The 11,833-nt window shown below is 50.9% G+C and overlaps 1 protein-coding gene across 1 annotated transcript in view; it reads left to right on the top strand.

Moving 5' to 3' along the window:
• Positions 1–5,831: 5,831 nt before the first annotated feature.
• LOC104283589 (early growth response protein 2b-like) overlaps positions 5,832–11,833 on the top strand; it is a 41,852-nt gene continuing 35,850 nt past the window's right edge. Inside the window, exons 1-2 of the mRNA XM_009881788.1 lie at positions 5,832–5,853; positions 6,137–6,325. Of these exons, the coding sequence (XP_009880090.1) occupies positions 5,832–5,853; positions 6,137–6,325 (211 nt within the window). The remainder of the gene's footprint in view (positions 5,854–6,136; positions 6,326–11,833) is intronic.

Here is an 11,833-nt window from a genome sequence, read left to right as displayed (position 1 = left end):
AAAAAAAAAAGCTCAGTTTCCTTCATAAATTTTTCCTCTCCTTTAGGAAACGGTTTCTGTTGCTTGCCTCTGCCGTGAGCCCTCGAGTGGTAAATCCCAGGCAAATAAATCTGTATTTAAAGCAATAAATTCAGTGCCTTTCCTCTGAGGCTTTATTTTCTCATTTAGTGACCTCTTGTTCCCCATGTCTTTGACACTTCTCCGATGTGCATTAAGCAAATATGCAATCATCCTTTCATTCTCTATCTTTGCTTTCATTATGATTTTTTACACTTCATTACATTTCCCTCTATAATTGCAACTCTTTGTTGTCCCAAAGTTTTATGGCTCTTTCCTCTCTTCTCTCACTTCTTGTGTTTCTTTGTTATTCACGTTAGCTTTTCTTGACACTGTGTTCCTAGTACATTTTCTAGATGTCAAGCAAACTCTTAGGCCTAAACTCATTTATCTTTGAACACTTTCCATTTCCACTTCAGTGCTCTACCCCAATGAATTCCATCCAGAACTTCCTTTTCTTCTAAAATTGGCTGTGCTGCTTTTATTCAGCGTTCTTCCCTTTTTAGGCCTAATTATAAATCCGATTGTTCGGTCCTGAATGCTTCCACGAGCTCCATTCATTTCCGAGCGCGGTTCTGCCATAACTGCCGGGGGAAGTTGCGTGACTGCCCTTTCAAAATCCTAATATGATCTAGATGAGGGAGAGAGGGATGTTATTTCTAACTTAAATTAAACGCTAGCGCAAGATCGGGCTGTTAAGTCCCTCCGCTCTGCTCTCCTGTCGCCGCATTTACCCGCCCGAGGAAGCTGAGAGGAGAGGGAGGATGCTCTGCGGTGGGTTCGTGGGTGTCTGGGGGTTTCCCAGCCCCTCGCAGCGAAGCTGCCGGGAGAGCCGGCGGGCATCGGCCGTGCCTCCCACCGGCATCGAGTGCGGGGCTCTGTTGAAATCCCACTGTTGCGGCAAAAGCAGTTCAAAGTGGCAAACGGCCGGTTCCCACAAACACACACACCCCACCGCTCTCCTTAGGAATTTTTACCGGCTGCCAGGATAATTTGTAAGCAGAAAGCGTCACCCTTGCTGATTTCATTTTGAGCATCTTTGGGATGAGTGGCCAAGGGGAAACACTTGGGTTTTGGCCGCAGCTCTCCCCCTCCCCGGGGATTGCTGTGCGGTTTATGGCTGAATTTCGGCTCTGCAGCCGGGCAGGGGCTGGCACCGGTTAGCCCCGGTGGGGGCTGAGTGGGGAAAACCCACCTGCGGTTTGTGGAGCTCGCCCCGATCGCAGGCTCTAGGTGGAGCTCAGCTGTTCGAGCTCAAGGCGAACCATGCCCACCGCTCCACAGCCAAATGCCCAACTCCAACCCCGAGTCTTACCGAGTCAGACTTCAGGAGCAGCTAAATGACATGATGGGTTTGATGTATCTCCAGGCACGTCTGGCAGAATTTGCCTTTAGGGGTGTTTAGGGCACTTCAGTAGCTGAGTCTGGGTTGAATGTTCTCGGGAAGGAAACGCACAGGGCTGGGAGCGCAGTCTGAAATGGAGAACAAATAGGAAGATGATGCTCTTCCTGTGGAAATGATGGCAGGATTTGCTAAGCTTTAAAACAGCCAAGACAGCACTCTTCTTTCTCCCCCACAATTGCCCTCAGAGGGAGGTGATGACAAAGAGAATCACTCTTGTCCACTTACTTACTGATTTAACCTGATTTCTTCCTGTTCTTTGAGCATCTGGAAAAAAAAAAACCCACGAGTAACGTGATGAAAAGGTTCATCCTTTGCTCCCAGTGGGAGAGGAGAATGTCAGTGACTTTGCAGACCTGGGGCGCCCGGCCATCCCTGGCTAGCGTGGGGGCTGATCTGCTCTGCTCTCGAGGCATCGCTGTCTCTCGAAAGCCCGAGTAAAAGCAACCACTGCTTCCTGGCCCGTCTTCTTGTGACCTTTCAGACTGGTGCTCAAGCAGTGTCAGCAAGCCCAGACGATGTACGGCGATAGTCCTGTAGGAACGTGAGCAATAGCAGTGCGCCCTGAAGTGTATGTAGAGGTACGGCTGTGCACGGTGCACCAAGGACATCATTGAGCATCAGCGATTTTGAATCCTAGCCGTGGTCTGGTGTGGCCGCAGGTGGATAAACTGTTTGGGCTCTACTTCCCACCCGCAAAGCAGAGTGGATATTGCTGGCTGTGTAGGATGTATGGTGACTTTGCTGTACGATGCTTAACTCCGCTGAAGGCTTTAAGATGCCAAACGAGTTGCTCTGTGTTCAGGTCAGTTATCCAAGGGCTCGCCCTTGTCCAGCTTCACTGGTGCAAAGCAGAAGTGTCCTGGGTGGAGAGGGGACAGACACTACTGGGATGCACAAATGCCCATGTCAGGGGTTGCCACACGTGGCCATGGAAGGGTGCCACATAGCACACGGCGATGGAGGGCTCCTTTGACCTCAGAAGAACTCCATCACCTACCTCGTGGTTCATTGCATTGGGCTCCTGCTCTTTGCCAAGACAGTGGAAGAGGGGTTCAGGCTCCCCAGGCGCCAAAGTCTTACAAATTACCCGACCTTAGAGCCTGAGCCCTTTTGAAATCCGTACACTTATTTGTTAAACGTTTTGGGAGTTTTTTTAAGAACTTCCGTAAGTGAAGCTGCTTGAAATGGTTGCCTTCACTATGAATTGATTGGTTATGAGGTGGCAGCTGTCCCCGGGGAGCGCAGGGCATGGCTGGGCTACTTACCTTGTGTCTGGAATTTTTGTCCTAGTTTGCAGAACCACTAGTTTTTTGGACACTCTGACGCACCCGTGTGTGTGGTCAGGCTATTTCCTCTCCTCTTAAAATATCTGACAGAGGGAGATAGACCTCGTGCAGCAACTTGTCTGTGTCAGACCAATTACAGGAGATGACCTGAAAAAATCAGCTATCACACACCATATCATGTAAATAAATACATCCTGCAATTTTTCTAAGCATCTACAGTCGGCTGTATATGCAGGGTGGATATGACTGGATTATTATAGTCTGCCATTTCAGCATGAATTCAGACACTATTTTAAGTGTGTATTATTTAATAGGCTGGAAGAAGCCTTTGGAGCTGTTATTATCTCTCATGTAAATGCACGTTAAAGCAATTTAAATGAGCCTATCATCCTCCTGATGGACTGCATCGCTCCCGTGGGAAGGCTGAGGGGTTTGTACCGTGTCACACCGGAGCTACCCACCCTCTGGGATGGCAAATGGGAGGCGTGCGGATCCCCGGCATGGCACACGGAGGGACGTCGGGCTGCTGCAAGGACTGGCCAAGCTGCTCCCCGGGCTACGGCCACGTGCTTAAGGATGCAAAGTAAACAGCTTTGCTCGGGAGGACCAAGGTAAATCAGTTTAATGCAAAGTTTAGGGGTGATTTCAGAAAGTCTGCATGGACTGACCGTACGCTGATGCTTCTTTGCGGCATGATGCGGCCGTGCTGCCGGCGGGTTGCAGATGTGTGGGGATATGGGATCTCGCTGCCGAGGGAAAAGTTTTCAAGGTCCGAAGAGCGACGTCTGGGAAAACACTGGCTTTGGAGGGCTGGGAGCCGTGGGGTGGGACCGCACAGCTTCACCGTTTATTAGCAAACAGCAGAGAGCCGTGGACAGCGAGCGGGGAGGAGGGATAAAATCCCACGCAGCACAAAAAGCTGCTCGATGGGGATGCTGCTCTAAGAGACGTGCGTGGCAGGGGAAACGAGGATATTCCGATTACGGTCTTGAAATTGCCCTAAGAGTAGGTTCCGCTGGGGCTCATTCTCCATCCCTGCCCCAGCCCGGCAGAGCTGCAGCATGCCCGGCTCTGGCCGCAGCCGGTGGGCCATCCTCAGGAGCAGGCAGCATCCCCAGCTGCCTCCTGGTATTACGACTTTTTTTTATTATTATTATTATTTGCCTCAATAAAAATCTGTGATTTATTAAGTGCTTGTCATGTTTTGATACGTGGATCAGGAACTGATCAATAGCCAGCCAAATTTAATAAAAAGGAGCTCTATTCTTGGGAAATGAGCTTGTTACCATGCCAACTATCGATCTTTCCTGACAGGCTGCTGTAAGTCGCAAAATGGGGTCCTGATGGGTAGGTCGGTCTCCCTGCCTGCCTGCCTGCCTGCCTGCCAGGAACGATGCCGATTGCAGCCTCTGTATTTAAAAGACTTTGGAGACAACCCTATTATTTAATACTGCCTCTATGTAATTCTTTGGCAAAGGTTCTAGATTGCCTGGAGCTAACGGAAATCGTCCAAAGGCTTTGTTCTGCTTACTGGCTCCGAGGCAGTGGAAATACAAGACGGAGGGGAGCAGAGCTCTGGTTCTACACCGGAGCCTGCCGGGATGAGGAGGGATGGAGCCCGACACCAGCCCATGCGGCCGCATCGCTGGTGCAGGTCGTGCCAGCCATCGACTGGTCCCTGCCCGATGCCGGCACCGCAGCATCTTTCCTTGCCGTGTTCGTAACTTAACGGGAGCCAGACGGTGTTAAAGGGCACCAAACCGATCCCCCGTCGGGTGGATTTCTCCGGCTGGCCGTGGTAACCAGGACGGATTTGCATCCCGAGGCAGAGAGATGCCCTGTGGAGTCCCGCAGGTCGCAGGGTCACTCCGCTGAGCTTCCCACGCTGATCCGAAACCCCTGAATTTGAAGCGTTGGCATGGGTGGCACTGGAAGATTTGGGAGCAAAGGCTGAATACGGATGAGAAGAAAGGGGTTTGTCAAATGCAAATAACACACCCCCAAGGTTTTCATTCGCCTGATCCATTTGCAACGTTCCTAGAATTTTATTTGCGCTTTATTCTCCTTTTCTTTCTCAGAAAGAAGGTGGGCTGGGCTGCCTGCTGCCAGGGCGGGCTGTGCGGGGACCCGGGCTGTGTCCTTACCCGGGGCAGCCTGGCACAAAGAGGGAGTGTGTTTCCAAGTACAAAGCACACCGTGAATTTTGGCCCCATCGTTCTCCTTCAGGGCTTGGTCCAAAACACACTGGGATCAGTAGAGACAGATTTCAGCAGGCTCTGGCCCTCTCCCAGTCCAAACCATTTAAACACGGTGGCCCGCGTCCTTCTCCAGGACAGCCACGTAGGTCAGTGTCTGAGGGTTTAAGACTGGATGGTGAATTGTACTTGGGGCAGCAAAAGCTTTACAGGCTTAGAAAATCCAATTTTGTGCTCGGTACAATCCCTGAGACTTCCCTAGAATAGTTTATCCAGCCAAAAGTGAGACAAAGGTAGAATTTGATGTGGAAGATCTCACCAAAGTCAGTTGGGGAGAGGGAGTGCGATGTAGTTCCTTCGTGGCTTTTCCAGATTGCGTTCTGTAAAGCTTATTATGATTTGAGAGTGACATTAGCCCTGGCTGGGGGGGGGGGGCGGAGGGAAGGCTCAAGACCTCCAGAGGTCCCTTCCAACCACCATCTTTCCATCATTCCATCTCAGGGATGTGATGAGGTCTAACGCCGGCATGAATATGCAACTGGCTTCTTTGGGTGTTCAAGACTTGGAAGGCAATGAGAGCTGACATCAAAACTGGAATATTTCTCAGAACTATTTGCATGTACGAGGTGCCAGAACAGCGGTCGTCCCTGGGCTGGGCGAAGCGGCGGCTGTTGAGCAGCGCTGCCTGCCACGGGTATCCGAAGGGCGGCCAGCAGCCAGCGCCGGCCCTCGGCTCTGCTCTCCACATTCCTCCTCCTGGGGCTCAGCTCATCCCAAACGCCCCGTTCCAAGTTTCCTTCTTTCAAAGGTTTCTCTCTAGCAGAAACCAGTGGATGTCCCGGTAGGGTTGGTTAGCACGAATCGTTTAATGGAAATGTCCTTCGACAGATGGCAAAGGTGAAAGTCTTCGGTAAGGTTTGGTAACTCCCAACCTCTCTCTGTCCCCACAGTGCTTTACGCCGGCGTGGCACGGCAGTGCGTGCCGAGCAGAGACAGGGTGGAGCGGCTCTTTGAATTAAGCGTATGCGTGCCAAATTGAGCCTAAAAAAAAAAAAACACCAAAAAAAACCCTTCTTAAAATCCAGGGAAGGTTGTTTCGGGGAAGAGCCTGCCCCGTTGGATCCCCACTGCCCGTGCAGAGCCTGGTGAGGTTTTAACACGATCCTGACTGCGTATTCTGTTCTCTCTTGCAGTTTGCGCCGGAGTCTTGAAGGCAAACGAGACTGGTCAAGTGCTGACAGCAGTGGGTATGCCGAGGAGAGAGAGGGGCCCCTTGGCAAGCGGCCGGAGGAGGAAAGTGGCCCCTGCCCCGCTCCACCAGCCCGGTTTGCCCCTCTCCACCACCCGGCAGGTTCAGCGGCAACGCCAGCCATGGGATAACCGTACTTGGAAAATAACCTCTTGCTTAGGAGAGGAGGGTGCCAAAACTTAAATTTTCTTTTCTTTTCTTTTCTTTTCTTTTCTTTTCTTTTCTTTTCTTTTCTTTTCTTTTCTTTTCTTTTCTTTTCTTTTCTTTTCTTTTTTTCTTTTCTTTTCTTTTCTTTTTTCTCTTCTCTTCTCTTCTCTTCTCTTCTCTTCTCTTTTTTCTTTTCTCTTTCTCTTCTCTTCTTTCTCTTTCTCTTCTCTTCTCCCTTCCCTTCCCTTCCCTTCCCTTCCCTTCCCTTCCCTTCCCTTCCCTTCCCTTCCCTTCCGGCCGGCTTTCGCCCTGCACGAACCCCAGCAAGGGGAAAGAGACCCAGCACGAGGGTGCCCAGAGGGGTTGGGGTGCTTTTTTTTTCCTACCCAAGGATCCTGCTCTGCAGTTTTTAAGAGGGATCAGCAGCCTTACATCGCCTCGTGATTTGGCTGCCAGTCGAGCCGAATGTCTATTATTATGTCGGCAGGCTCATGGCGTGCCTCTCCTCCCCGCCTAATGTACCAGCACACAGCCAGAGTTTCCCGGGCGAGATGATGTGTTTCGGCTGCGTGAAATAGTGATGTTCTTCCTACAAAAAAAAAAAAAAAAAAAAAAAAAAATTAATTTTGCTCCGAATTCCACTATAACCAGAGAGCTCCCGGTTTATATCCTGGATAATAAATCAACTCAACGTGAAGTCTCGTGCGCAGAACTGAAGTGGTTTCTTAAAGCAAATTTGGCAGGAAATAAGTTGTCATGTTAAAAAGCCAGTTCGCTCTCCACATACAGTACACCGACAACTCTTTGCTAAAAAGTGCAAACAAGCACGAAAAGTCATTCTGTGAAAACCCGAGAGAAATCCGCGGGCTCCAGCGGCGCTCTGTGAGATAGGCCATATGATTCTGTTATCAAAATAACGCATAACTTTGCCGGAGAAATCACCCCATGAGTTCTCTTCGGCCCCCGGGGTGGCAGTGCCCAGGTACTCAACTATCACAAGGGCCATTAGTCTGGCTTCGTCTGAAAATAAGGTCATGCTGGTATCACATCTTCCCTCTGTGCTTTTCCTCTTTCTTCTTGCCTCCTCAGCTAATGTTGCTATTTTTTCTTAGGTTTTTGGTGTGGTTTTTTTTTCTCCAGCCTTCCTTTCCAGTTTCTATTTCTATCGTGCAAACATGCCGTGGCAAAGCGATGTAAGCAATGCATAATATATTTGCAGTAATGTATGATTCATTTACTAGCTTTCATAATTAATGCGGCTGTGTTTTACATACACAGTACTTCCTGCGTGCATTTTATGATGTGAGCACTCTTCAAAATCTAAGAAAAATGTAATCCATTAAAAACAATAGTACTATTCCTGTGATGAGATTTGTGTGCAGTTTTGCAGCAGCTACTGCAAGAACTTGGTGCCGAGTTTATACTCTAAACACCGATTTTACGCTGCTATTTTATGCAGCTCCTAATTCTCAAGGTGGAAATTATTATAATGATATATATTACTATAGCGATACCACAGTTGGTCTGGGTATCATCTGCTTTCATCCCCTGAAAGCTTTCCAACGCAAATAATTTTTCTATCTGCTGTCTGGAGTTCAGTAACAAGTACAAAATTACGCTGAATTTACGAAGCAACACAAACAGCGGCATCTGTAAAATATCAGCTCAATAATGCCAACATCTGCACCTCCAAAAAACTCATCCTTGCCCAGGGTTTGGTGGGGCTGAGAGCACACGCAGCCTCACGGTCTGGGCCCCGAGACCCCGTTCCCAAAGATATTTATGCGTCTAATTGCCATCAATAGCAGCAAGAGTTAAGAACTGCTGAAGAGCTCTGGCCATGCGCTTTATTTACACGTTATTCTCTTCCTAGCGAGGACTTGAGGACCCCAAATTATTTTGCACCCCATGGAGAAGAAAGCCGACGTAGCTGTGTGTGTGTTGTTCCTTGCCACGCCGTTTCCGGCAGATGGATTTGGGAGCTTTTAGTTTCCTGTCTTCATACTAAAAATGTGTGTAAAATAACTTCCAATTAAAAAATCTACACTTAGGAACGAACCAGTCTGACATGAATGTGTTGACAACTCAAAATGGATACGAAAAATGGATATGATTTCCAGTGCAAGGCTAGAAATCCCCTTCCCATCTCTCCAGAGGCCAGGCTGAAATTTTCCCTGCTGTCCTCCTCCAGCCGAATCCTCATTAAAGCCGATGGGCGCAAACAATCCCAGCTCGGCAGCGGTGTGGGGTTGGGGGATTTACCTCTGCCGGGGCTCTGACCCCGGGCTGGGGCTCGGGCGGCCGCGTCAGCCCCCCTCTGCTCATGCATTAGCGCTTCCCACCTGCGCAGCACCTCGGGACCACCACGGCTCTCAGCAGGTGAGGAGCATCACTGGCTTTAATAAGTGAAGCCTGAGCTCGTGCCTCACTGGGTGAGTTTTGCAGTGTGTGGAATAAGAAAATGCGGCGTTTTCTGGATACTATTGGTCAGGACAGCAAGGGGGATGGCTACACCTTCCGCACGGCTCCAACCCACTGGTCTTACCGGACTTGCACCACCCCTTTCCCTGAAGTATTTGCAATGTGGATTTTTTCAAAGGTATTTAAGCACTGCTTTTGGACTTTGTTGTATCCCTCCCGGTGAGTGTTTCCCCGCCGGGGCAGCTGCCTGTGCTGCATGGGCAGTTCTGGTGTTTCTCTGCGAGCCAGATCGGTTCAAGCCTACGGGTAACTTGCGTGGTGGCTGATGCAGCTCCGAGCTGGGGAGGGAGAGCCGTCACGGCCAGAACCCACTTCCCTTCCCCAGCGTGGCACTAGGGGAAAGGTGGAAAAACCTTTCACATGGAAAAAAAACGAGCTAAAGACCTTAAGGCCCAAATCCTGCCATTTAGAGAGATCAATACCGCTGTTACTGTCGGGAAGCGAAACGCTGCACTGCAGCAGCACAAATCCGATGTGCTGTGTCCCTGCCTGGAGTCAACCTGCCGGCCCCTCGCGTGGGGTCCTGGGCTGGGGACACACACACACACACATGTCCCCAGTGTGCTCAGGCTCCTTCTTGGCCACCTCTCGCTTGGAATGCTGCAGGGCAGTGACAAGGGACTCCTGGCACAGTGCCCTCCTGGCCGTTTCTAATGTCTTCTAGTTCTGATCGGAGAGGTGGATTTCCTTTTTTTTTTTTTTTTCCCTTGCATTGGAGGAGGTTTATTTTAACATTGAGTTGCGTGTGCTGCTTGGATCTTTGGGTCTGGAGGTTGTCTTGAATTTTTTTCCCAGGTTTTGGATTAGTTTTGCATGCTTATTTCTACGTTTGCTCTTTTTCTTCTTTAACAATTGCTACATTCATTATCCGGAGGAGAAAACCGATGTAAATACACCTCTGTACCCTGTAAAGTTTCTAGAAATGCAAAAAAAAAAAAAAAAAAAAGAAGGGGGAAGGGATGAAGCAGCAGTGATGTTCTGAAACACCAATATTTGAGAACTACTTTAAGTGAGTATCTTCAATATCGGAGACCCGGTGGTGACTTCTGCCTTTGGCAGGTGTGTGCAGATGATGCTGAGCCTTTCCTGGCACCTGCAGCTGTACCTATTTTGCTGCAATCACAGCAGGTGCTTTTGCCACAGGATCCCTTCTCCTTCTGCCAAGAAAGCTATAGGGGAGGCTGCTCCCCCCGGGCAGGCAAAGTCCCCCGTGTCAGATCTGCACGGAGCCCCTGGGAGTGGCAATAGTGGCGATATATCTGAGTCAAGGCATGTGACAACCGGGGCTGCGCTGTGGCTCACGCCGGCACACGAGTGGGGTTTGGCCTCGGCGTGGGGTGCTGCCCCTCAGCCCCAACCTGCCAAGCGCCACATCAGAGCTCTGCTCTCCGGTGTCAGGGCCCCCGCGTGTCCGAAATTGGGGAGAACCTCCTGGGACACGTGTCTACCCAGGTGGCCTCCTCTCCCCAAAGGCTGACCTCCAGCTGAGAGGTCTTTGCGCCTCCAGCCACCTCCCCTCAGCATGGTCCCTACTCAGGGCTCCCCCAGACGGCACCGGCTCCAGGTCTGCCTGCGGTCAGCTGGGGTGAAGGGGCAGAAAGTCCCTTTTGGGGGAGGTTTTGGGGAAGGAGGAACAGCCCAGTTCAGCGAGAGCCTCCCGGGAATGCAGCAGCAGCTCCGGCACACGTGGGGGGGCTCCGGATTGTCCCCTTGCGTGGCCTGATGCTGCGGCCAGGAGGGCTGAGACCTTGCTCAAAGCATCCCTTTTGAGGAGGGTCAAAGGGACAAGTTTTTTGGGGGGAAGAGGGGAAATGCAGGAAAAATGTTGGGTCTGGAAAAACTTTGCCTGATGTGGAGGAAAACTCTCAGGGACGTTCAAAGAAAACAGCTAATTACTGCTTGGGGGGGAGGGAGGGGGGGGTCCTGGGATGGGAGGGGGGGTGGTGTGTGCGTGTCCCAGTCGTGTACAGTCGTTCTCCGGCGGGACGGGGAGGGCGGAATGCGCGCAGAGGCTTTCCGCGGGCGCGGAGCTGTAGCGCGGATGCCCGAGCGCTTCTTCCTTCGGGGCAAATGGGGCGGGCACGAGGTGGCTCCTGGCATCCAAAGTGCCAGGGATTTTAAGGATATAAAATGTATATATTATATATATACATATATTTTTTGCCTGCACTAGTAAGCCCCGGCTTCATTTGCACCTTTAGTTCTCGTTGTGTCAGGGCGGGCTGCGATGCAGCAGCCGCCGCCGCCTGTGCGTTAAACGGGAAATAAAATAGAAATAAATATCCGCATCTGTCCCGTTTTTAAAGCAAACGGCAAAATTATCTCCTGTCTCCCGGTCGGGCCAGATCCGCCCAAAGACGGCGGGGAAGACCCCAACGTCTGGAGAAAACTTGCAGCCCTCTCCTGCGAACGAGGGCTGCGAAATCTTGGGAGAGAAAATGATGGAGCCAAAGAGGTGGTGGGGAAATCTCTGTAAATAGGTTGAGCATCGGGAGCCTTTGTGCCCAGGTCGCCTCGGAAGGCGGAGGGGCATCGGGGTTGCCCGTCCCTCCCGGCTCCCCTTTTTGTGCCCCGGCCCCGGTCGCTTCAAGGGACCCGCCGAAGGGAGGGGGGCGGGGGGATGGTGGTGGGGGTGGTGTCTGTGCACAGCCGTGTCCCCGAAATTTGCGCCTGGGAAGAGGGACAAAACCAGGCGATATTAATATGTTACTGAACGGCGAAATATTGACTGTTTCTGTACGTGCGCGTTGCCAGAGGTTTGCACAGTTTGTCTGAAAACACCCGGAGCTGGAGGCGGAGGAAAGGGAGGGGGATTTTAATAAAAACCATTTGCCGCTTGTCTTCAATTAAGGTCCAGAAATTTAGCAAAAAGACAAAATGTCTATTTTTTTTTAATTTTTTTTTTACCTCGCTTGCCGTCGGGATCAAGAGGTAAACGCGGCGCCCACGCAACGATTTCGCGTCAAAACGAGGGAGAAAACACAGGCGGTATTGTCGCGATCCGTGTCGGCGC

Source organism: Charadrius vociferus, unplaced genomic scaffold (genome assembly GCF_000708025.1).
Source record: "Charadrius vociferus isolate BGI_N301 unplaced genomic scaffold, ASM70802v2 scaffold472, whole genome shotgun sequence".
Lineage (NCBI taxonomy): Eukaryota > Metazoa > Chordata > Aves > Charadriiformes > Charadriidae > Charadrius > Charadrius vociferus.
This window is presented reverse-complemented; position numbering and strand designations above follow the sequence as displayed.